This window comes from Emydura macquarii, unplaced genomic scaffold, assembly GCF_026122565.2.
Source record: "Emydura macquarii macquarii isolate MOO-44397 ecotype Brisbane River unplaced genomic scaffold, CSIRO-AGI_Emac_v2 contig_2422, whole genome shotgun sequence".
NCBI lineage: Eukaryota > Metazoa > Chordata > Testudines > Chelidae > Emydura > Emydura macquarii.
This window is the reverse complement of record NW_027132559.1, coordinates 29614752-29641524: the sequence shown is the minus strand read 5'-3', so window position 1 is coordinate 29641524 and position 26773 is coordinate 29614752. Positions and strand designations below refer to the sequence as shown.

At 39.9% G+C, this 26773-nt stretch overlaps 1 protein-coding gene across 1 annotated transcript in view; it reads left to right on the top strand.

The window, feature by feature from the left end:
* Positions 1-12579: 12579 nt before the first annotated feature.
* The window catches only part of SDHAF3 (succinate dehydrogenase complex assembly factor 3), a 68986-nt gene continuing 54792 nt past the window's right edge, over positions 12580-26773 (top strand). The window contains exon 1 of the mRNA XM_067561690.1: positions 12580-12934. Within this exon, the coding sequence (XP_067417791.1) occupies positions 12752-12934 (183 nt within the window). The 5' untranslated portion in view covers positions 12580-12751. The remainder of the gene's footprint in view (positions 12935-26773) is intronic.

Here is a 26773-nt window from a genome sequence, read left to right as displayed (position 1 = left end):
TGACACCCAGGATATGTCTACACTACAGCTGAGCATGTGATCTTTGCAATGCTTCAGTAGGGCCCCTCTGTCTTGACTAACTTTGAACATGTCTGTGTTTATCCTCAGATTGAAGTTCTTCTGTCTGCACTGTTTCTTTGCAGTTCTCATTAGAGTCTCTATGTAGTTTTGCCACAGTCTTTGATACTTTCATAAATATATTTGATCAGTCCATTATCAACAGAAAATTCACTTGTTACCAGTTTTCTCAGTATTAGTTCAGTCCATCATCAAGAGGATGATGCACACATCTATTTATTCTCCTTATCAGTACAATCTTTATTCTTTTTTATGTGACTTGTGTACTGTGATCATTTTGCTGTATTTCTGAGCTGTATCTAGATGTGTTTCTAATAAAGCAATATATCTGAAATATTTCAAAACTGGTCCTTGGTATTGTTCAGTAGCTGAGCTCAGCAGCAGTGCATGAAATATGTTTCATGAGGGTCAGAGCCTTACATTTCCCCTAGATCTGCATCAAAATAGTTACAAGAATCTGAAATCGTTATAAACAGTCATGTTAGGGGCGCTGTATCTCAGAAACCCCTTGAGCAAACAATCCCAAATTTGCACCATGATCTGTAACACAATACCTGTTGTGGAATACCAATTTTCAAGACAATTGCCTTGTGAATGTGCATATTCCAGCAATTTGCATATTAAAAGTAGCTCCTGATGGAGGAGGGGCAGGGAGCAGGGAAGGGGCTGTATCTGAGAAACTGTTGGATGAAATGACTCTAAATTTGCACAACTGACTCTACTCCTGTTCCTGATGCAGTATAGAAATTTTCAAAGCAATGTGGATACACCTGTGGATTTTGGGGCACTTTGAAATTTCAGCTCTGAAGGTTCAGATTAGTGTACTGTTTTGGTGCCATCTCCCCACTATGGTATACTTTTCTTAGATAAGCCTTGAAGGCTAAATTTTCATTGATTTTTTTTCCAGCATGTGAATTAAATGTTTCACCCAGTCATTAATATAAAATAGGTATTTGCCATCTTTGTTCAATGATCAACATTTCTTATTTAAAATAAGAGAATGTTACCAGGACACTTTGGTGATAGCCTCTTAGTAACAGAATTTCCTCAAACTGAGTATTCTAATTTCAAGGAGTCAGTGTCCAGAATACTTTCTACAGTGTTATGCTGAAACTTAATCAATCATTTCTGTATATTAATTTGATTTCCCAGAAAACTGGCTTGTTGTTTCCATAGAATCTCAATAGATTGCTATGTCAAATATGATAACAGTAAACCATCGCTCAGTATTTCAGTGTAAACCAGGTCACTGAAAGGTAAAAAGCAAACATCTTTCACAAATTCACCAGGAGTTTGTAGTTAGTAATCTCATCTTTTCTAAATCTGAAAACTAGTTTTGTGTGGCACATAGAAAACATCTTCTATTTGCCATATCAGGGGTTCATGCCTATGATCCACAGAGCTAAATAACAATATAATTATAATTAATATTAAAATCCATATTTCATGGGTGTAATCTTCTCAGTAATGACAGACACAGCACTTCTTTTAGATTATTATTAGCACTGCTTCCAGATGTTTTTTGGTATGCAGCAATGGCATTGTAATCTTCAACTAGGCCAAGGAACTTTCAGTATTTATATGCCGAACATACTTTTCCATGTGATGTTACATGATTCCAGATTTTAATCTGGATCATTGATACCTGGTGTTATACAAAGAAACCACAAAGGAAACATATTTAGAATAAAATCCCTTGCCAAAGAACCAAAAAAAATTTGTAAATCAAATGAACAAAACAAAAACATTAGAGGGAATAAACAGCCACTCAGACGTCCTCAGTCTGCAATCCAGTACTGATTTTCCAGTGAAGGAATGCCATAAGCGGAATAGAGCAGCTACAGTACTGAACATTGTTTCATATTGGATTTATAGTTGTCATATAGTTGCAATCTCTGGTTTTGAGAGAGGAGACTCATATCCAACAGTCTAAGAAAAGCCAAGTATTTTAATAGATGGCCAATAGATTAAACTTCCCAGGACAAATATGATGCACTCAGAGAGCATCTAAGGGGATAGCAATGTGGTTTACTGATAGAATACTGTTTATGACAAAATGATGACTGGCACCAGATTATGTATATTTTGTTTTAGCAATAGAAAATTATTTGGAGTCTTTAAATGTCAACTTGTTTTGAAAATAAAGCTTGATATCCGAAACTCCCCAAACTCTGATGAAGTGGATCCACATCTGAACTTTGTGGCTCTGTACTGAATCAAAACGATGAATCTGAACACCCTCAAAGCATGGTAAAGTGCAGATTCCAATTAAACTTTTATAGCTCAGACCCAATCTGTGTTTTAAAGTCTGCAGCATATTCACAATTACATCTCACACTATGAATACATTCACCAGCTAAATTGTTCCTAGAGTGGTTGGGTATAGTAGACTGTATACCCAGCTGTAAACTGCAGCAATATTTTAACAAAACTCACGCTTCATTAATTTCCTGGGTTGTTTTTCTCATCCCTATGTCTTGCCATATTGCAAAGGTAGAGGAATTATAAATTATTTGTGATTATACAACCTTGGGGGGAAAAAGGTATGTTCTTCTCAACGCCTTTGCCACAAGTACTGTTGCCAAAATTGAAGCAGCCACAGAAGTGCTGAGGAAACTTTAAAAACTTAATTAGGGGAAAAAGGCAAACAAAATAATGTGGTAGTGCATTTACTTAGAGTGCAAGGCTGCCAGGGAAACCACATAGCTTGAATTTATGTGCTTCTCATATAAAACATATTTAATTAAAACAGGAGACAGGACAACAAGCTTTCTTCTAAATTCATTTAAATACATGTTTGTTGTGTTCAAATTCCCTTTGGGTTAATGTAAAGTTGACCTGAAAGCTTAAAAGCAATGTAGACCAGGCAGTGTTTTCCCTTTGACCTTGGGGGTCCTAGCCCATGAGATTGGGAATCCCCTCAATTCCCATTAGTCAGTGGAAATTGCACATTCTCAGCAGCTCCAAGAAGTGCTCAGTTCTTCACCGGCTTGGGCCGTAATAGATTATATTGTTTTATAGTCATATATATTTGTTCTACTCACTTGACAAATTTTTAGAATCTTAATTTGATGTAGTGATCTTCCCCTTTGCATTGCTTTCCCTCTTCCTTGGAATCATTTATGAAATAATTTTCAAGACACTGTCATGACCCTTTATGTGGTACTTAAATCACTTATAGAAGCATCTTGGCCTATTTTTATTATTTTCTAAATGGCTTGCCAACTACAGTAATAAAACAAAACTCTTCAAATTAATATTGCATACATTTAAAATATATTTTAATAATTTAAAATGTCTTTCTTCCTATTGTACATAAAGATATATGCATTTACAGAACATGAATTATGTTAAGGATTATTTTCCGGTGTACTGTACATTTTTCCATTACATACATACATATATATATATATAAAAGTATATATAAACATTCTAAAAGGATAGTATGTATTGCAGAGTAAGCAAGTGTATAAATATCTTTACAAAAAGGACCATTAAGGAAAAGAAAATAAAGTAATTCTAAATATTGAAAATTTTAGGCTATATTTAAATTTTCAAAAGTAAATTCATAGTCAATACTGCCTTGATCTCCATGCAGTTACATAGTTACATTGAATACTGAAAAAAAATTATTTAGAAGCAAATTTTATATCGTATAGGCAGAGCTGGTAGTTAAGGTTGCCTGATTCTTCCCATTGTAAGACTGTTTTTCAGTTGCTTATAACTTGCCAAACTTCAAAAGCTCAGACTGAAATTTTCCTCTCTGTGTGTCAGCCCTAGGCAGAATTCTTTTGAAAAGTTTCATCTAACATAGATCAGCTGTTTCTGAGAAGGCGACTAAAGAAAAATACAGTTTTTGCCCATGTGAACACATTTTTTAGAGCATGGACTTGAAATTTGGTGGAGGGTGGGGCAGGTTGCCCTGGTTCGAGGGATGTGCCTTGCATTGTTTCTGTGAAAATATGCTCAAATTTGGCTGCAGTAGAAGTGTTTGAAAACCTCAGTTTGCACATGTTCTTTGGTGTCTGGCAGTTAAATTCTTTGACGATTCTATCTGCACGGGGCATGCTTGAACCCAGGGTTGCACGGACTGAGCAGGACTTACCCTGCAATTGATCCTCCTGATCCTGATCTGTATCAGTATATTTATCAGGAGATCATTATATGCTTCATAGGAATGATACACAAAATCTTGCAGCAGGCAGTTATGGGATAACCTGAACTCAGGGAAAGATTCCTCATAATTCCCCAAATGCCACCAACAAATGGATGATGAAGTTGGCTTAAGTTCAGAAGCATAAAACTTTGTATCTGTCCCAAATCTCTTTACCTCCTCTCCCCCCACCAATATTTACTATTATAACTCTGAATATTCTTCTCAGCCACATAAATGTCTGCATATGTACGTTAACCTATCTACATGAGTATAAAATACATAATGTATTATGGTTTGCTCCTTGTTTAGATAGTTTCCTCAATTAATACCATCTTTGTGTGCCCTATATTCTATGGCTCTAGTTACTTTATTCCTACTGCCTCATCTATTTTCATGCCATTTGGGTCTAAGGATGTCAAAATCATTCTGATATTTACCATTTTGGTCTCTGGGTCAGTCAGACAAAGGGCCTGTAGTAGTCTTTGTAGTAAATAGGTAACGTAGGCGGTCCTTGTCATTATTCTGACTCTTCCCACATAGAACCATTTTTGTATTGTAAGTTGATATAGCAGCATCTCAAGTAGTATATATTTTAGTTTGTACATAGCACATTGAGGCAAATTTTGTAGTAAATTGCTAAATTTTTCAGCAGTCACCCCTGGGAGCATATAGACCTACGTTAGAACCAGTTCTGTTCTCAGTGAAGTCAATGGCAAAATTCCAACAGTCTTCAACAGGAAGAGCAGGATCATGTTGTGGAACTCCAATTGCCTGGAGACTTTTCTATATTGTTTATGATATTCCCTTCAAATTAATGATGCACCTATTTTCCATGGAGAATATATATTTTCTCATCTTTTTTACTTCGTGAGACACATTGCTTTATAATATTTTAGCAGGCAACCCAACATCATCATAACAGAGCGATGAAGATATAGAATGTGTCTTTTGGCTTGGATCCTAATATATTAAAACCATTCTAGGGCTGCAATAGTAGATAGAGGAGAAACAAGTCTTGTAATTTATTTGAGTTTTCAAAAAAAAACTAGACTATTAAGGAAACTAAGGCCTGGTCTACACTCCTCCCGGAGAGGAAAGCATGGACAACCACAGCTTCACGTACACTGACCTGTGAGAGCTACGGCTGATGTATATGTAGCTACAATGGGTATCAATGTTCCTTTCTCTTGTTCATTTATTAAGGTTCCCAAATGTTTGAAGTTAAAATGTGTTTACTATTATGTTTGTCAGATTCTTTGTTAGATGCCATTCTGGTTACTGAATACCATGTTTATATTGAAAGTTATTCATCTTTATTAGCTTACAATGCATGGTTTATAATGCTTGCTGGCAGTGAAAGAAGTGGTCTTGTACTCATAACCCATAGGATCAGTGAGAAACTCAATGCAATAATCACAAATGTACAGCCAGCCCTACAAAATTAATAGGTGCATTGACAATGTTATATTTACACATGTGTGCCAAGCACCACACAATTCCTACAGGCCCCAAAACAGCAGGGCCAACTAGAGCATAGTACATTACAATGCATTACTGTGGCTCACTGTTAAAGTGCTCTTTCAAAGCCTCCATTAGCCATATAGCTCTGTGTTGAGCTCTTCTAATAGCCTTTGTGTCTGGCTGTTCAAAGTCACTAGACAGCTGCTCCACCTCGGGAGCAAGTTTTCACTTTTTGCTTCACAAATATTATGCAGGACACAATAGGCAGCTATAACCATTAGGATATTTTTCACATTGAGATCCAAAATGGTGAGTAAACAACATCCGCACCTTTTCAATCTACCAAAAACACCTTCAATTGTCATTCTGCACCTGCAGAGCCTCTAACTACATCTTTCCTTGGTGCTGTTCAGGGGGCTGGTGTATGGCTTCATGAGCCAGGGGAGCAAAGAGTAGGCAGCATCCCACAGATCATTACGAACATTTCAGCATTATCAGTGGTAATCTGCCAGTTGGAAAAGGTCCCTGCTTGTAGCTTTCTGAACAGTCCTGTGTTCTTAAAGATGCAAACATCATGTACCTTCCCTGACCAGCCATCACTGATATCGGTAAAGGGTTCCCGGTGATCCACCAGCACTAGTATAACTATAAAAGTAGCTCTTTCTGTTGGTGTATCCTGTGGCAAGGTGCGCTAGGGCCAGAATAGTGATGTATGTGCCATCTATCGCACCATCGCAGTTCAGGAACCCCATAGCTGCGAAGCCATCCACTATGTCCTGCACATTGCCAAAAGTCAGAGTCCTGGGTAGCAGGAGATGATTAATGACAGTGGCCCCCACAGTGGATTTTCCCACTTCAAAATGATTTCCCACTGACTAGTAGCAATACAGCATTTCAAATTTCCACAATGTGATTGCCACTCACTTCTCCACTGTCAGCGCAGCTCCCAGTTTGGTGTCTCTGGGTTGGATGATTGGAGTGAGCTCAGCACACAGATCCAGGAGTATGGTCTTATGCATCCAAAAGTTCTGCAGCCACTGCTCGTCATCCAAACCTGCATTACAATATGATTCCACCAGTCAGTGCTCATTTCCTGGGCCCAGAAGTGGCTCTCCACCATCTGCAGCTGCTTTGTGAATGCCACCAACAACCGTGAATTGGTTTGTACTATGTCTCACAGCAATCTGTCCTCCAAGAAATTGTCATGCTCCCCACTGTTCTTCTGGTGGCTCTGCAAATACTGGAGGATTGTGTGCCCTGTGCCTGCAACGCTCATGACAATAGGGCAGAGCTGTATGGACTCTGTGCTTCTGTCAGTGATGGCGGACAGCAACAAGTCCAGCACAGGTTCATGGGAAATTGAAAATAGGTGTGAAAAATATGAAATAGAGATATTATGGGATGGAGAACGTTGCATTATGGGAAGTTGACCCCTTGCTCCCATCACCCCTGTGTGACTCATTTCTGCCCCACCATGCATTGCCAAAACAACCCAAAGGACAGTGTGCTGAATGGTGGCAGGCTGCTCACTGGGATAACTACCCATGATGCACGACACTGTGCATCAACACAAGCACTTCTGGTGAGTACATGCAGCGCTGATGCAAAGAGTCAAGTATGCATGTGCATAAGTGATGTACTAACTACAGCGGCTGTACGACAACGTAACTTGCATCAGCAAATCTTTGTAGCGTAGACATACTGTAACTACTCTAAATAGTCTTGAAGAAAGCAGTGAAATAGTGTTACTAACTTCAGATCCATTAAGGGAGAGGGAAAAAAAGTTAGGAATAATGGTTAATTTTCACTATGGCAGGAGATTAATTGTTAGGATCACCAAGGATCTGTACTAGGATAGATGAGGTTTAATTTAACATTTATAAATGGTCTGAGAAAGGAGGTTTGCACATGATGTCATTTTTGTACATGAGACAACATAATTTAAGTTTGTCAGGGCTAAAAAGGATTACTGAAAATAATACTGTTCCATTGTATATTTATTTACCTATTTATATTTTGATTTATAGAGAGAAAAAGAAACCCAACCAACCAATCAAAAACACCAAAAGATTCATTGTACATATTGTACATACATTTAAAGTGATGTTCATTAATTAACTTCTTGGTATTTTTTAATCTCACTCCATGATTTCTATGTAGATGATATAATTATAATTGCAAAACAGTGCAATCTCAGGCCCTGATTCAGGAAAACATTCCTATTGTGGATAGCACTTCACACATTGTTAAATTAAGCATGTGCTTACATCCCATTGAAGTAAGTGAAGTCAATGGTATTTAAACATGCTTAAGTGTCTTCTTGAATTGGGGCTTCAGGTAGGTTTCTGTTATGGTATAATGGTCTCACATTGCACTAAATTGCAGGCTATGTCTAGACTGATGGTGGCAAATTTGCCGTCGTCAGATTGATTTATCCGGATCGATTGAGCGGCAGTGGTGCCCTGCTCAATCAATCTGGAAATTGATGCTATTAATCCACCTTCGCCAGGCGGAGTAACGCTGTGTCGACGGGAGCGCATTTCCTATCGGTGCAGTGAACTGAAGACACCGCAGTAAGTAGGAGTTAAAAAGTTGACAGGAGTTCGACGCAGCTTGAGTATCTCCCGTCGACTGCTGCCGAATTTGGCGGCAAGTGTAGACGTAGTCTCAGATTACAATATAAAACACTGTTCGCTTTTGGATATTATAGATAATGTAAATACATACTAATGATGCCTTTACCAGCTACATACCTGACTAATATTTTAACCCTTTGTTATCTGCCAGACAATGCCTATGATTTAGCTACAAATTTCAACAGAACATTTATTCAGGTATACTGAGCAACACTGACTGATATTTTCTGGATTAAATCAGTTTTGGTACATTCCTAGCTTTACTAACCTGCTGATCAAGTCTGTACAGAACTTTTGTGTAGTGGAGTATATCACTGACCAGTTAGTTCTCCACTCTTGTGACTTTATTCTTCATGAGCACTAATAAGTACTTTTATTTAGGGGAAAGTAAGCAAATTATTGAATGTTCAGTGTGCAGAATCAGGTTCCTAGAAAATCACTGGGAGTCACAAAGCCTATCTTAGGCTCTCAGGCTTCCTATACAATACATACATGCATGGAGGCAGAAACATAGGCTTCTAGGGAACTTTTACTACAAAAATTTAGAGACCGAGTGTGTTTAGGCATCTACAGGGTTGAGCAGCAGCCAAGCAGGGGTTTTGTGAATACCAGTGGCCCTAAATCTGGAAGTTAGGAGCCTAATTAGCTTTGTGGAATTGTGGCTTTTGGAATAGCTTTTGTGGAACTGTGCCTATATACAGTATTCCATATTTCACCAGACTGGTATCTCTTTTGCTGTCACTTTTATGTATTTATACATTACTGAATATTTTCTAATTTCCATACTACATAACTGTTCTCACAGTTCATAATTTAGATAAGTATGCTGTCTCAGTTGTACAGACTTCCCATGTAGAAAACAATGTTGGTTACCATGGCAAGATTACTAAGGCCCAAGCAACTGTACATCTACAAAGACCTAAGGCAGAAGGGGATTTAATGCACTGTGGTGACATGACATCATGTAACACTATATTTTATCATGTTAGTTAATTTCAAAACATAAAGGTGAATTTATTTGGCTATTTTCATTGTTACTAATTAATTTTGGTGGGTACAGCTGAAACAAATGAGTATTGCTATTTGAAACCCACACCCCCAACCACATATAAATACACCTACTTCTACCTTCCTTGATGGGCCACACACAACTCTACTTCCCTACAGAGACATTTTATATACAGTATTTTCATCTCAGCCTTGCAAAAAATTCTACTAGTTCATTTGCTTGGTGGAAAGCACTTTTTGGCAGGCAAATAAAATATTATTTTTTCATTACTGGGGTAAGGATGTAGGAACAAATATCCAGAGCACTGTAGACACAGTAAGGCACTGTTCAGTCATGAGCTGGGGACAGGAATAATGGGGTTATTATTTTTATTTCATAGTGCCCACAAGTTCACAAGGCACTTCACAGAAAATATATTAAAGGCATGTTCAAGCTTTGAAGAGCTGAGGATCTGTATTATAAATTTATCAGAGAAACAAGGATATCACTGTGATGGGATCCCCAGGGTGCAACCTGGAACTGTGGGAAGGCTGTGCCCCTTTAAGCAAACAGCAAACCCCTGTAGGATGCTGTTATCACTCAGCCGCCAGCATGCAGAGGCACATCCCGCTAAATTGAACGGATACTCTTATAAACTATACACAGAGGAAACACCAGCAAATCTCCCAAGCCCCCAGCCTTACACCCCAGGAATATACTATCTTGCACTGCCCCAGGAATACACTATCTTGCACTTCTCTTGAGCAGTGCAAGTTTATTAATTAGTTTACCACTTCATCGAAGGAAAGTGGACATGCACCAGACTTAGAACCAGATTCCCCAAGCAGTTCAGATAAACTCACTGGTTAAGATAAAACATAAAAATAAGCTTTTTAACTAGAGAAATATAGATTTTTATTGATTATAAGTGGTAGGCATAAAAGTCAGAGACAGTTACCAAAGAAAATAAAAAGTAAGCAATCTAAATCCTAAAATTTATTAGATTAAGCTGTATTTGGATCAAGCAGTTTTTCTCACCCTACTGGATGTTGCAGGTAGGTTACAGTCCTTAATACACAGGTTTTCCTTTTAAGCCTGGACCAATCTCCTCAGTTCAAGTCTTTGTCTTCCTAGAGTTCTTGTTGCCTTCAGCAAAGGTGGGGGAGAAGACAGGTGGCCTCGTGATGCCACTGTCCCCTATTTTATACCCTCAGTCCATGTGTCTGGAAAACACTAGCCCAGACATGACCTGGTGGGTTTTGCTGACAAAACTAAAAATTGAGCAATCCCCTTGGTGTGGTCTTGTGAAACGGAGTCATAGAGTTGAGCAATCCCCATTGTATAGTGCTTGCGCAATTCTGTTATGGAACTATAAATCCCTTGTTTACAACTCCCTTGGTGATCTTTGTTGTTGTCATGGAGAACTGGCAGTGGGCGACTCAGAGACTCTCAACATATTTCAATAACCATACAGCAAAATCTCATAACTTCATGCACACTAACGATATACATATTTTGAATGAACAGTGGGTTTCGGCAGATCATGACCTTTCCTATGCTATCTTACATGGCATGCTTTGTATGAAATATCACAACTATATGAATGATGAATATGGGAGTTATAGGATGCTACTTTAAGGTACAGTGTGTCACAGTCACACACACCAGGAAAATATGTCTTCACTCAAGGGGAAAAAAGTACATGTTTTAACTTGTGTTAAGCTAAACACTGCTCAAATCCCAGGTTGTCTTCATTAAAAACATTTTTTTTTTACATATAGAGAGTTATTAAGGTTAAGATTTTTTCACAGGGGTTATTTTTAGTAAAAGTTGTGGGCAATAAACAAAAATTCACAGAAACCCACAACCGGTCCCTGACTTTTACTAAAAATAACAGGAGGAGCTGTGGGAGGTTGACCACTGGGGCGACTGACAGCTCCCACCTCTGGCACAGCAGCTGCGGGGGCTGACGCCAAAGAAGTCATGGAGGTTTGTTAAAGTCCCGGAATCTGTGACCTTTGTGACTAAATCGTATCCTTAGGTATCATATACATATACAAGTCACTTGTTTTAACCAATGTCAGCTGGCCCTAAAGTCTAACTGAACCAGTAATAGGTTAAAACTACAACTGTCTACATGTACATTTACACTGCACACTCCCCCCCAGCATGGGTATAAACAGCAGTTTAGATGATGAAGCACTGCTTAGGTGAGGGGTTTTCAAACTTCTTTTTTGGACCTCCTTTGAAAATATTTCAGGCTGTAATGATCCCCCCCCAAACAAGTGACGAGCCCACCCCCATGACATGACACCCTTACTTCTACGCTGCAGCTGGGGGTGGCGCTGCCTTCAGAGCACCCACTCAGCCAGCAGCAGCTGCTCTCCAGCCAAGCAGCTCTGAAGGGCTCTGACTGTCAGCCATGCACAGCCGCAGCTCGCCACACTGCCTCCCAAAATAACTTCGTGCCCCCTTGCGGGGTCCCAACCCCCAGTGTGAGAACCCGTCAGGGTATGCACCCTACTCGCCAAGCAGTGCCTTCCCCCAGCATCCTGCTGCCCCCCTGCTGGAATCTGTCTCTGCTGCAACGAAAGGCTCCAGTATGAGGAAAGACTCCTCCCGGGGGGAGCTGCCAGAGCCTTTCGCCAACACACGACAGACGGGACACAGCCGGCCCGTCACTGCGGTGCGGTGTGTGGCTACACGTACCCTGCACCCCGCCGCCAGGAGTGTGCCGTGCAGACCACGCCTAGGCGCGTCAGCTAACAAGCGTTAGTGCCACACCAGTGAAAACGCACCATTTGCCCCCCAGGGAAGACAAGCTTTTGACAAGCTCCGTGTAGGGAGGGCTTGTTTGCTGCAGGCGGCGATGGCACCTGGACCAGCGGGTTTGGAAAGGGGCTGGTGGATTCATTCATCCTTAGGCCATGTGCCTCCACCTCCGCGTGGAGAGGAAGTGGCTGGCTGGTTGCCTCTGTCTCCAGCCCAGGAGGGAGCCGCTCTGCGTGGGTGGGCATGGGGGCGCTGCAGCCGGGGATACCCGGGGCTCCGCTGGGCCCCCCTCAGGGGCCGGCCCGTCCGGCTGCTCGCCGCCTCTCGCCAGGCTAGCGGCTGCGCGGGTCAGGGCATGAGAGCCCCGAGCCGGACCGGATTTGCCGCCGGCCGGGGGCGGGCAGGCGGCTCCAGGAGCCGCCTTTGGGGCGGGGCGTCCCGGCTCAGGGGTGCCCGACGCGCCGCCTGGCCAGCCTCCCGACCCCGGCGTCACCGCCTCAAACCGGAGTGCGTCTGTCTGTCTGCGCTGCCCGCCTGGAGAGCCCCTGGGGCCTGCCCCGGCCGCCCTTGCAGTGGCCGGGCCACCCCTGCATTTGAGCGCAGCCCCCAGCCGCAGACACTTCCAGGCGGCGGGCAGCGCACGGCGCTGTAGCCCCGGCTATGTCGGCCCCCCTAGGCCAGCACGTGTCCCGCGTGCGGGCTCTCTACCGGCGGGTGCTGCTGCTGCACCGGGGGCTGCCGCTGGAGCTGAAGGCGCTGGGCGATGCGTACGTGAAGGAGGAGTTCCGGAGGCACCGATCGGCCGAGCCCGCTGATGCCCAGCGCTTCCTGCGGGAATGGGAGGCAAGTGCTCTAGGACCAGCCTCACCCCTCTGCTGGGGGGCTGCGGCCTGTCTAGTCCCCCCCCCTCTCCTGGGTGCTGCCTTAGGCCCTGCCTCAGCTGCATCCATCAGCTCTCAGCCTGGGGCCAAAGCAGGGGACTGGGAGACAGGCGATCCGGGCACTGCTCTGACTTACTGTGCGTGTGACCTTGCCCGGGCAAGCCTGTAGGGCCAACGTTGTCCACTGACTTCCCTTTAGAAAACCTGGGGCTTAATTTCTCTCTGCCTCAGTCCTTCCTCCCATAGGATGGAAATTGTGATGCTTCTGCACCTCTGTAAAGCCCTTCCAGAGCTGCAGATTAAAAAAAAAAGCTACATAAGTGTAACATAGTATTGTGTGCTAACCTCCAACACCCTCAGCAAAAGATTAAGGGATACCCATAATAACAGCTTCTGTCTGTGCAGGATACTCACTCCTTGGCACCAGACCAGACTGGTGGAACTCTCAGAGCTCTTAAGGTTTTTGGATGCTGGGGAGCTTTTTGGGGGAGCAGTGGTAGTAGGCTCCCTGATAGCTGTCATGCCCCTCCTCTTCCAATGTTCTGTTCAGTTTCGGCTTCACTGGTTGGTAAAGGTGCTGCTCATAAGAGACTGCTTCACTGGCCACTTCTTTCTCCAGCTGTATCCCAGATCCCAACAATGCCTTGTCAAGTGTTCTCTTGTATGCATAATCCTTCCAATTAGCTAGATCTGGGAATGTGCCCTAAATATTTGAGGTCCTTGCCTTGGGCATTTTGACACTATAATGTGACATTACACTGCTAGTGTTTCTTAGTGCTTTGGCACCTGTTTTTTCTTGACAATTGAGCTCCTGCCTTAGCCTGCCAGTAGCATTGGTTTTCGGTACCCTGTGTCATTTTGGGATTTTGACACTTATTTTCTGTGCTTCTGTTAGCCAGTACCATGGCAACAGTTCTTGTGGCATCTTTGTTCTCAGTGCACCAGTGCCTCAGGTTAGGAAGCACTGGTACTGCAATCTTTTTTAGGTGGTCTTAAGGCTGCTCAGTATAGTTATTTGTTCAGCTGTTCCTCTGCCATATTTGTTTGTTTTGTAGGTTGGTGCTTATTTAGTTGCTTGTTTCTCTTTTTTGGTCCAGTGCATCTCTTGGCACACTGGTACCCTTTTTCTTTTCCCTTTGTAGGTATAAAATCTAAAGAGGAAAGAAGAGTGCTCAGTAGCATCTCTCTAAATCTTTGAGTAATGGCCACGCTCATTTTGTTGGCTACTTCTGAGCTGCCTGCAACATGCAGCAGTATCACCCATGTCTGCAGATGTCATCCTGAGCACTGAAGAAATGTGTGATGTACTCCCAGGCCCTCTAAGCCCTGCACAAGTTTGGAGAGCTTTCAAGAGTGAACCCTGAAAACTAAAACCTGAGCTACCCATAACCTTTCAGTGTCAGTGCTGTGCATGTTGGTGAAGACACGGACCTTCCAGCAAGCCCAGTAGGATGACTTGACCACCAAAATGCCACATGTTGTCATCAGCAAAGTTTTTATGATAGAGATCTTCAGGTATGGTATCTCTGAGCAGGTGGTTTGGTCCTCCTGGCATTTCAGAAGCCATCTACGAAAAGGAGCTACAACTTGAAGTGGATATTAAGATTCCTCTCCAAGGTGGTGGTGGAGTTTCCCCTGTAATGAATTTGTCCTGCCGACATTCTTCTCATGCCTGAGGAGGCCATTCTTCATGAGTTCAGTGTAAAAGGATCTTGGAATAGACCAAAGCATTTAGAAAGTCCACCCAACTTCTTGTGTCTTTTGTCACCAGTTCACTGGGCATGACTGTTATTAGAGGACTATACCTGAATGCCACATTGCCAGGACCTGGCTGACCTGAAACTAGAAAGTTAAGTCAAAGTGTTTGCTCAATTCAAGTTGACCATAGCCTACCTTCACGAGTGTTTCCAGCAGACATATGTAAAGCAGTACATGTTTTTCTCTTCATACATCCACAAAGCATTATTGCGTTGGCTTGTACTCCAGGAGGAAATCCTGTTTTGCATTCTGTGTTCTAGAACTCATTTCCAAGGTGGAGAAGGCCAAACTCTGCCACCTGATAAGAATTTTTTTTCAAGATATCCCAAATTTTCATTTGTCCCACTTGTGTGGGTTTTTCTTTCTGATAACATTCACATCTACTGAAAGAAGTAATTATGTCCACTCCTTTGATTTATAAAAAGTCACTTAGTGCTCTTTATACTGCTTAATGCTGTACATAATAAAAGGAAAAAAGAAAATCTCAGTTAATGGTTTTGTCATTAACTTTGTTATTGCCACTGGTAGTTTTAATTTTTCTTTCTATCTTTTTGGACATTTTTCAATCCTTTTCTGAAGTGAGAGTCCTGCGAAGATGCCCTCATTAGACAGGGAGAAATACTTAATTTATATTTCTACTTCTCTGAAAAGATCATCTTTCAGGATTCTCACTCACCTGCCCAGTTCCTCTAAGAGTCTAGAGGTTAACTTTTCAAAGTTAACTTTTTTAAAGAGAGCTTTCTCTTACACCTTGTTTTTCACTTTTGTTTGAGGCACTTTTTTTTTTTGGTACTCTCACATTGATCATCTTGAATTATTTTTCTTTCTCTTAGCTTCATGTCCTGCTCAGTCTAGAATTGAATAGTTGGAAGGCAGCACTTTCATACTCAGCAGTTGTGGCATGGAATGGCTAGTGAGGGGCCTAACTTGCATTCTTTATCCCACTACAGCTAACCTTAAAGGTAAAAAATACCTTGAGAGTAAGAACAATTCCATCAGTTTTTCAGTAAGGAGTCACAACCCGGGAGTGAGAATCCTGCAAGATATCCTTATCAGAGAAGCAGAATAAAAGGTAAATTATTTTCCAACTAATTTTCTTCTCTGCTCACCAACTGATAGCGCTTGGAAACTGGAAATCTTGTTCATACCTCTCACAGAGCCCATGCTACTATGGGTTTTATTTGGTAGTGAATTCTATAATTAACGTTGTAAAACAGTTTCCTCTAATAGTTGCCTGTAGCTTACAGCTTTGGGGTTTAAATTTTCTATGCTTGGTTTTTCTCCAAATGTGACTTGGAAATTTTTTGTTTTTGAACAATCCCCTTTAGTCCCATTTGAGTTGTGAAAAAGTGGTAAAAAACCATGTTTTTCACTTCAGTTAAAAAAAAAAAAAGTTGTGTTTTTTTTAAGATTACAGCAAAAGACCTTCTGAATTTCAAAACCTGAATTTTAACATGATCTTTAATGAGTGCTAATGGTTTTGTGAGGCATGGGGGAGGGAGTGGGAAATTGGTTTAAATTTAATATAGTGTCTATTTGAAAATGGCGTAGTACACACCTCAAGTGGGATGTGTAAACCTTTTTGAAAAGATGCCAAGTTAGATTCTGGCTTTGCCAAACTGTCCATGTGGATCCTTTTACCTATTCCTTAGTCTTCTTATTTCCCCCCAAAATTACCTCAGTCTGAAGGTATGATTACTAAATCACACATCCATTTCACAGGGCTGTGGGACTTTTTGCACCCCAGAATGTGCTAGGATTCCCAGAACCTTGGAAACTTGAAATAGGAAACTTGAAATTGAGGAATAAGTCCCAAAGCATTTCTTCATCATTCTCTTCCCTTGCTGGGCAACAGGTCCTCAGGCCAGTGTTTAACTCCTTTTATTCCAATGGGATATAGGTCCTCAGTCTATTCCTTGGCTGGAGGGAATAGCCCATTCAATACTAATTTCATGTGGGCTCTAGATCAGTTCTTGAACATCATGCACTTCAGAGATATACTATTGCGGGTATATGGTGCACTTGAAGTGTGCACCAGAGGCACTAGCATATTGCTTATTACAAGTAACACAACTATGCTTCCAGAAATTGCGTGCACACCAATTTTTTTCTTTAAAAAAATAGTGTGTCAAAGCAAATTTGAGGTTTCACAATTAAAATAAAAAAATGAAACAGTTACATTTCTTATAGCAACATTAACTTGGCATGTGGCACGTGAAGTATTTTTATTCCTGATTTTCTTGTTAGACATACAGCTTACTGTTGCATAAATGCAATTTTAGTTCCTCACTCACTGCACACCATACAAGATGCGTATTACAATGTGATTTGATATATTGTATTAGTGGAGAGATAGAATGTGTGATCTTACAATATTTAATTATATCTTAATGTATACATGAGAGCTGAATTAAGGTTGAAAATGTGATGTTAATTTTGTCATTTCCTGACTTTGAGTATTTAATTATGCAACCTTAAAGTTCTCAGAATTGTGTTTGTTTTCTAATGGATTTTCCTGGGTTAAAAAAAATCCCTAATCTGGAACTATTTGATTTAGTGGTTGAAACTCCTATTAACTCTAAGAGAAGTCTTGCCCATGCATCACTGAAATCAAAAGGAGTTTTAACATTGATTTCATTCATAGGAGGATCATGCCCACTGTGTGTATCTTGCTTTTCCTGAGAATGCATGCTGGGCCATTGAAAATTGGGACTGTGGTTGTATTGTGCCTTCTTGTCATCCAATCTTTTTTTTCTGGGTACTTACTAATTGTTAAAATAGCCCTGGCATTTTTGGCCAAAAGTTACCACTGTTCCAAACAATTTTATTGTTCTCACTTTATTATTTACAAAAATGCCCAATAAGGAAAGTGGGCACATCAGGTGTTTATGTCTTGGAAATCAATCCACATCATTTAAGTTCTCTATATTCCTGTATTTTGTGACCATCCTTTGTATCCTAGTACTTTAGGATTTTAGTTTTGAAAACTTTCTGGACCGATATCATTGGATATGAACCCAAATCTCAATGTGGAAATTGAACCCGTGATATAGTTCACATGCAAGGATGCTGCCATCTTAAATATATTTGCAGAATACAAAAAGAGAAGCAGAAGATTAAAGGCAGCTTTTAGGACTAATTTTAAAGAAAAAGGAGAGAAATGGGACAGTTTGAGATATGTCTCAGTAGGCAAATGAACACAGAAGAACAATTGTGTTACCATATATTGCTGTATTTAAGATCCTTCTTAATTCATGATATCATGGAAATTGCAGTTTCTGCAACATTAGGCTTCCACCGCAGTTTTGTTTTAAATTAGCTTACTTTGCACAGTCCACAATTTTGCACACATTTTGAGTTTGGCAACTCATACTTCCTTCCCCATTTGTACATTAAATGATCTTGGAGAGTTTTGGGATTCACTTGCAGTTCTACAACGTTTTCCAGAGTTAGCAGAGACAGCAAAGCAATCACTATTGATCTTGCCTAATTCTGTGGATGCCGAGTATCCAATAGGTTAGTACGGACAAATATTCCCAAAACAGACAGGACACGAAGGACAGCGCTGTATCGGGATGTGCTGCACTAACATTCAGTGCCTATAACATGTAAGTGGCTGAAATGACAGGACACGATTTTCCACAGAAGTTCTGTTAAGACTTAGTCTTCTGATTTTCGTATTGTGATATATGATGTATTGTAATGTGATATAGTTGCACCAAATTGTCTGGCTATCAAAAAACCCCACAGGCATAACCCTCATGGATTCACAGATCTGGTGCTCTGGAACAGCCCCTGGGAGAACCCCCTTCAGTATGTCAACTCTCCTCAAGGGTTGCTCTCTCTTACGGGGGCAAGCTCCTGGGCCTCACTGCTCATGGGATGGAACCTCTGAGCCTTCAGCACCAGTCCCAGGGCTCTTGAACCGCTCGGGAACATTCCCTGGCAGGACCTCCTTCAGTGTGTCAGCCGTCCTCTAGGGTTGCTCTCTCTCTCGGGGGTAAGCCTCTTGGCTTCACCACCTCATGGGACTATGCCTTGGAGCCTTCAGCACCTCTCTGTCACCTTGTGAGCTCCCCTCAGTGAGTCCACTTGAATTGGACACCTGGGGAAGGCTTGTACACCCAAAGGGAGCAATGAATCCTGACTTCCTTACACTGGAGCGACTCTCAGGCAGCATTGTACAAGCAGACGGGTTTATTAGGTGCCTGGAACACAGCGTAGAAAGTCCTTAGGTTAGCATGAAGAATGGAGAAGTTACAGCAAAGTTCACCAGGGTCTGTCCAGAACCCTGAGCATATGCATGCTCTCTCTCTCTCTCTCTCTCTCTCTTTTTCTGACCCTCCTTGAGTCTCATTCCAGAAACAAGAGTCTCGCTCCCAGCAGCCTGCACTATATATACTACATTCCAAAGGCCCTCCTCTGTCCTTTGTTCTGATTCCTGGGCAAAACAGGTCACCTGGCTGTTCACCTCAGTTCTTTGGTCTCCAGCTGATCACAGCTGACTGGCTTCTTGCAGAGGGTGGGCCCCCAGAGTTGTCAGTTGCTAGGTTACAAAATATCTGGGCTCAGGCAGCTAAGTGGCAATTACACCTAGTCCTTTGGGTCTCTGCGAAGATTAATCCACTTTTTCCCACCAACTAGTTAAACATGCAGTACAAAGGGGAAACTGAGGCACCCACAGTATTCATACAAAATATTAACAAAATTCCTACTTCTTCACAATAACATACTAGGTGAGTGTTTATATAGTCCCAGCAAATTTTTCTTAAATAAATAGGTGCACTGTGGCTTTTCCAAATTACACTACTAATAAAGGTCCATTATTACTTTTCTGCGATTTTCCATGTCTTGTCCTCAACTCAGCCGCAATTATTTGAAGAACATCCTGCGATTCAGGTAGGGACTTAGCTATACTATAATTTTTACTAAAGAGACAAAGAAGGGCCACATTAATTTGCTTAGTACAGTAGTTTAGGGAGCTTGTTACAAAATAAATTCCTAAACTCTTAAAAAGATATAGGTGGATAATGAAATGGCTGGAAATCTAATTTGATTTATTTGAACTTACAAAATAGAAAAATGAACTGCTTTTTGAACACTTTTGCATGAAACAAGGCCTCTAAGAATTAGATTAATAGAAACAGTTTTCATGTAAATATTAAATTTATAAAAATAATTAGTAGTATAATGTCATGTTATGCCTATTTATTTTATATAGCACTGAGATCAGATTAATGGTTTGTATCTTGAAACCCAAATGAAAGTATTAATACTAGAAGGAGATACTTATAAAGAAAACAAGCTTTGTTAGTCAGGAGCTGTAGCTCTTCAGGTGGATTCAAATTAAGCATATCAATTATTCATATACATTGCTTTCTTTTTTCTAAATATTTAATATTCTAATTAAAATAATTGGTGCTCATTAACAAGAGGCAGCTGGTATAATTAGATGGATAATGATTATTGCCTGGGAATGTTATTAATGTTGATAGGGCTGATAAGTAATTTAGCTCAACCTCTAAATTGTGCAGTAATTGATGAGCATGTATTGCTTAGAAACAAATAATAACAAGCTAATATTAATTACTTAGCTGGCTGGGTTACAAATTATGGGTTAGTGTTGTTACAGCAGAAAATTCTGCTGAATCTTTTTTATTTTTTATTCACTTCTAAGACCTTTTAATTATCCTTCAGTCCTTAAGACTGTCGTGTTATGGGGACCAGTTCTCCAGCTAAGAGGGTATGGGCTGTTTTGTGGCTACAGAGAATCACGCGAGTCCCTCTTCCTAAAAGGCTAAGGAATTTCAGATTCAGAGTTGTGCTTTACTGTAATGTTCTTGGCTTACTGAAGAAGGGAGATGTTTGTATTGCTCTCTGTAACACATCTAGCCATTTCAGGAGCTATGTTGAGAGATTTAGGTAGAGCTACATCTATTCCTTACCTGGAGGAGCTGGTCATTTTGATTGAGGAGCTCTAGGATTATTAATTTTTCTATTTTGTTTTTCTAACCAGTGTTGTCACTCAGACAGATAAAAGCTCTGATAATCAATGTTATTTAGTCAGATTCGTTTCCAAACTGTTGATATGACTCAAGGTGTTGGGTTTATTTACTGGTTTTTTACATACTGGATGACTGAAGAATGTGGTTTTAGGGGGTCTGATAATATTTTACTAAACATAAATTAAATGCTTCTGTTCTCACACGCTGTCTGACATTCTGCAGGGTCTGCCTTTTGTATTGGTCCTATATGATCCTGATGCAACTCCCATTGACTTCAGAGGGTGTTGGATTGGGCACTATATGAAGTCACATGTGAAGGGCCACATCCAACTTCCTCCCTATCAGTGACAGGCTCTCCTATCTTCACATAACCACAACATCATTTCCTGCTTCTGAACTCCTTGGGCTGGTGTGAGTCTCCTTCCACTACTCTGATTTGTTTTTGAAGTGCTTTGTCCACCCACCAATAGACTCAGATGTTGAGAGGTGAAACTGAAAAACTGATTTTCAGGTGGTAGTTGACTAAGAGCATTTAGGGAACTGAGTTTCTGCTATCGTCTGTGAATGCTGGAATCAAACTGGGTTATGAATGGGAAATCTGGGATGCTTGTTTGATTGTCTCTCTGCATCTGTACAGGATATCTAAGCCCTATTACTGTTGTTAACTTTCTGTATTCTGCTGTAAGTGGCAATGAAGTTTGTTGCATAGATGATCGGCTCTTTGTCTGAGAGTGAAATAGATTTTTGAGGATTTTGTCATTTCAGATTTTAATAAAAATACTGAAATAAGATTCAGGAGTGTTATTTCATTCACCTAGTGCAACATTACCAGATACAGCGGAATTTACTTTTAGTAATCTTTTGACTGTGGATCAAAAAACTACTTATTAAAAGTAAATTCCTATTGCTGCCGATAACCTTAGCCCTAATTTATAGTGTTCACTGGGCATTCAGTTGTAAGGATCACATTGTAAACTATTTCCTTAGTTTTCTTTGATATTTCCAAAAGTCAGGAAAGCATTTCTCACTCTTTTGAGTGCCTTTAGTTGTGGCCAGACATGGCCACAGATAGGAAATCAGGATGCTGTTCTGACTGGCAGACTTGGTGTGTGTGTGCGTGGCTGTGACTGCAGTGACTTCCCTTATTCTGTTTTGCAAGGGAGAGATTTTGTTTCTCTGCATCTCTGATTTTGGGAAGTTTCCATAAAACAGCATTGAGATGTAGTTATCATTTGGATAGAACATTCAAAACAAAGGTTGCCTGCCCAGACAGATCTTTAAAACAGGATTCTATTGTAATATAGCCTTAAAATCTCATGGCCTTAGTCCCATTCTTCCTGTGCTGCCTCCAAATCTAGAAAAACACAAGCATGGTTAGTGCACGGAGTCAAGAATCCTTACCCTATAGTGGAGTTTTGTCCTGCAATGAGAGTTGCAATGACCTGTGAGTATACCCAATAGATGAATTTGTTTGTCTGTGGTACGCATATGTCATGGGAAGAAGCATTTGGTACCTCTCATGTGGAGAGTGACATCACTCTCTTTTGGATTAGTCTGCTTACTACTGAGGTCAGTAATTTTGTATTTTTCTTTGTTCATTGATGGGGTATAATGTTTGATTAGCTTCTTTTGTTAACTTGTTACATGTAAACACAGCACCATTTCCCCCCATTCCAATAATGATGTGGTCTTCAGTTAATAGAAAATGAGACTTAAAGGAGGATGTGAGATGTACATTTGTTACAGGCCTTTCTTGCATTTTCCAAGTTCAAAATGGCAAGGGCAATACCATCAGTATTTTTAACACTGCTGCCACATTGCTATACCAATTATCATTTTTGTTGTTACTACTTCAGTGTAAGCTTTAAAATTAATGTATTATGTGGATGATTTTATGTCTAAATATTTAATGCATTCAGGAAAAACAGCTTGAATTTTTATACCAGGGAAAGTATCAAGAGTCATATTGTTGCTAACACATTATTTAAAGATTTTAAATACAGAATTATGTTCTGAAACCCATTTATTCATCTGTGGATGATCTCTCCTTCTCTCATAAATACACTTTAGCAATAGCCAACACATAATTAGGTCTCTAAAAAAGAAAATGATACATTCATTATAATCAGCATTAGAAAGAATATGGAGTTATCTTTTAAAAGATTATTTAGGCTTCCACCTAGTGGTGGTAAGGCAGTCTGTACAACCAAAATTAGACAAACACAAAATACATTACCTCAGTTACATATAACCTATTTATCTGGTGGTGTTATAGGGCATGTAGATTTAAAATTTAACAAATCAGAAAATTGTGAACACAGATTATGTGCACAACTGTACATGACCTTGGACCTTGTATTTTTGAAACTTAGGGCCATAATGATTAGAACCAGTTATTCAGGGAACATATTCAGAGTCCTGAAGAACTTCTGAACTTATCAGGACCTTATCTCCTGTTCTGCTGCAAATTTAATAATATTTCTGTTTTTTCAGGGCTCTTGAATGATCGTTTAAACAAAAATTCCAACTGGATTAAAAAAAAAAATGAAGATCAAAATGTATAAAGCCCATCTTTACTTTTATGTGTACAAGTATTTTGTTAAGTTTCCTGCTTTAGCACTCCTTACTTATTTGCGCAAAACTGACTTCATTAGGCAATCCCATGAGTAAGGACTGCTAAATATGGCTCTAAGGAAGTTTATAAATAAAGAGGAAAAATTGCCATATTGTCTTTCGCATTTTGTTATTCTTCCACTATCCAATTTTATTATTTGTTTCACAGTAATGCCTAGAAACCCTAACCAGATTGGGGCACTATTGGGTTGAGGGTTTATACAGTAGAACCTCAGAGTTACGAACACCTGGGGATTGGAGGTTGCGTGAAATGTTCATAACTCTGAACAAAACCTTTTGATTGTTCTTTCAAAAATTTACAGCTGAACATTGACTTAACACAGCTTTGAAACTTTACTTTGCAGAAGAAAAATGCTGCTTTTAACTATCTTGATTTAAATTAATCAAGCACAGAAAGTTTCCGTACCTTGTCAAATCTTTTTATTTTTTACACTTTTTTAGTAGTTTGTTTAACACAGTACAGTACTGTATTTGCTTCTCCCCTCCCCCATTTCTGCTGCTGCCTGATTGCATACTTCCGGTTCCAAATGAGGTGTGGGGTTGACCGGTCAACTCGTAACTCCGGTATTCGTAGCTCTGAGGTTCTACTGTACAGACACATAATCATAGACAGTATCTGAAGCTCAAAAGAGCTTGCAGTGTTAGCTTGAGACAAAATGTAACAAGTGAGTGAAACAGGCTGGAAGAAGTAAGATGGAGTAACGGAAATACAATGTTATTTTTTCATAGAGTTGCTGTGTGCATGATTTGCAGATAGGGAGATAAATACAGAGATCTGTGCCAGTAATCTCTGCTTGCTACCTGCCCAGCTATTATCAGCTGGATATTTGATCTAAAAGCATCGTGATAGAAGTGAATTAAAAAAGAATAAAATAGAAAAAACTAGCATCCCTCATAAAAATCACCAGCTTTCCACAACTGCTATAGATAAAGTAGCATGTTCTGGAATAATTGCAGTCAAGTATCTAGTGCTGTATTTGTGCATACGCTAAGCATGTCCACCTCTGGACTCTGCAGGTCTGTGTAAGACTGAGGATGCTACAAAAAAGTTTATTTTCTATGAGCTAATGTAGTGGACACATTTTATATTGAATCTGGAACTCTTCTTAAATAGTAACTCTTACCATAGATTCCAATGCTGGAATACCGTGATCATCTAGTATGATCTCCTGTGTAACACAGGCCATAAAACATCCCCAAAATAATCCCTAGAGCATATCTTTTAGAAAAAAAATTAAAAATGTCAGTGATGGAGGATCCACCAAGACCTTTGTTAAATTTTTCCAATGGTTAATTACTCTTACTGTTTAAAAATATGTCTTATTTCCCAATCTGAATTTCTTGCTTCATCTTCCAGCCATTGGATCATGTTCTAACTTTCTGCTTGACTGAAGAGCCCATCATTAAATATTTGTTCCCCAAGTAGGTACTTAATAGACTGTAATCTTAAACTTAACAAAGAGAAGGTAAATCGATTGCGCTTTTTGAATCTATCACTATATAAAGTATGCTTCTAATCCTTTAATCATTGTCATGCTCTTTTCTGAAACCTCTTCAGTTTATCAACATCCTTCTTGAATTGTGGGCACTAGAATTGGAAACAGTATTCCAGGAGTGGTTGCACCAGTGCCAAATATTGAGGTAAAATAGCCTCTCTAAACCTACTCAAGATTCTCCTGTTTATACATCCTAGGATTGTATTAGCTCTTTTGGCCACAGCATTGCAGTAGGAACTCATGTTCAGTTGATTATCCACCATGCTCACAAATCTTTTCGGTCACTGCTTCTCAGGATAGAGTCCCCCATCTTGTAAGTATGGCCTACATTCTTTGTTCCTAGATGCATATACTTACATTTAGCTGTTTTAAAATTCATATTGTTTGCATTTTACCAAGTGATCCATATTGCTCTGAATCAGTGATCTGTCCTGTTCGTTATTTACCACACCCCTAATAATTGATTTATCTGTAGACTTTATAAGAAATGATTTTATGTTTTCTTCCAGGTTGTTGATAAAAATGTTAAAATAGCATAGGGCCAAGAAATGATCCCTGTGGGAACCTACTGGAGACACACCCGCTCAGTAACAATTTTCCATTTACAGTTACATTTTGAGACCTATCATTTAGCCAGTGATTAATCCACTTAATGTGTGCCATGTTAGTTTTATATTGTAAATTTTTAATCAAAATGACATTCAGGACCAAGTCAAATGCCTTACAGAACCGTTAAGTATATTATGTCTACACTCTTACCTTTATCAACCAGACTTGTAATCTCAACAAAAAGTTGTTAGTCTTATAAGATCTGTTTTCCATAAACTCATGTTGATTTGCATTAATTACATTACCCTCCTTTAATTCTTTATTAATCAAATCCCTTATCAGCTGCTCCATTATCTTGCCCAGGATCAATGTCTGGCTGACAGGCCTGTGATTACCTCAGTCATCCCACTTATCCTTTGTAAAAACTGGCACATTAGCTTTCTTCTGGTATTTTGGAACTTCCCCAGTGCTCCTAGACTTATTAAAAATCAATATTAATGGTCCAGGGAGCTTCTCATCCAGCTCTTTTCAAACTCATGGATGCAAGTGAATTGGACCTGCTTTTTAAAAATCTCTCACTTTAGTAGCTTCTGTTTAACATCCTCCAGAGTTACTAGTGGAATGGAAAGATTATCACCATCTGATGAGACTATATCATCTGTTTTTTCCCCCAAATTCAGAACAGAAATATTTATTGAGCACTTTTTTCTTTTCTGAATTAGTATTGAGTAATAGATCAATACCATTGTTGGGATTCTTTTTGTTTCCATTATATTAAAACACTCCTTATTGTCTTTAACACTGCTGGCTATAGACTTCTCCTTGTATCCCTTTGCGTCCTTCATCAATTTTGTACAATTCCTAGCCCCTGATTTGTGTTCATATCAGCTTCCCCTGTCTTCCACTTGTTATACCTTCTTATTTTGTATAGCTGCCTTCACGTCCCCTCTTTAAACCAGGTCGTTTTTTTTAAAACACTAGCTGGCCTTCTACCTTAATTTTGGGATTGTGACTTTTTGGGCATGTAATAAGATGTTCTTAAATGATTCCCAATTATCATTCACATTTTTCTTATTTAATTTTTCCTCCCAGTGGATTTAGCTCATAATTGTTTTTAGCTTTATGAAATTGGCCCTGTTAAAGCACCAAGTATATATATTACCGGTCTGGACTTTTTTCTGCTTGCACATTATAAATGTGATCAAATCATGATCACTTGCATCTAAGCTACCATTAATTTTTAGTTCTCTGACCAGTTCCCCTTTATCTGTTAGGGCAAGTTCTAATAAAGAATCCCTCCATGTCAGCTGTAACACTTGTTGAGTTAGGAAATTATCATCAATAATGTTTAGAAATTTT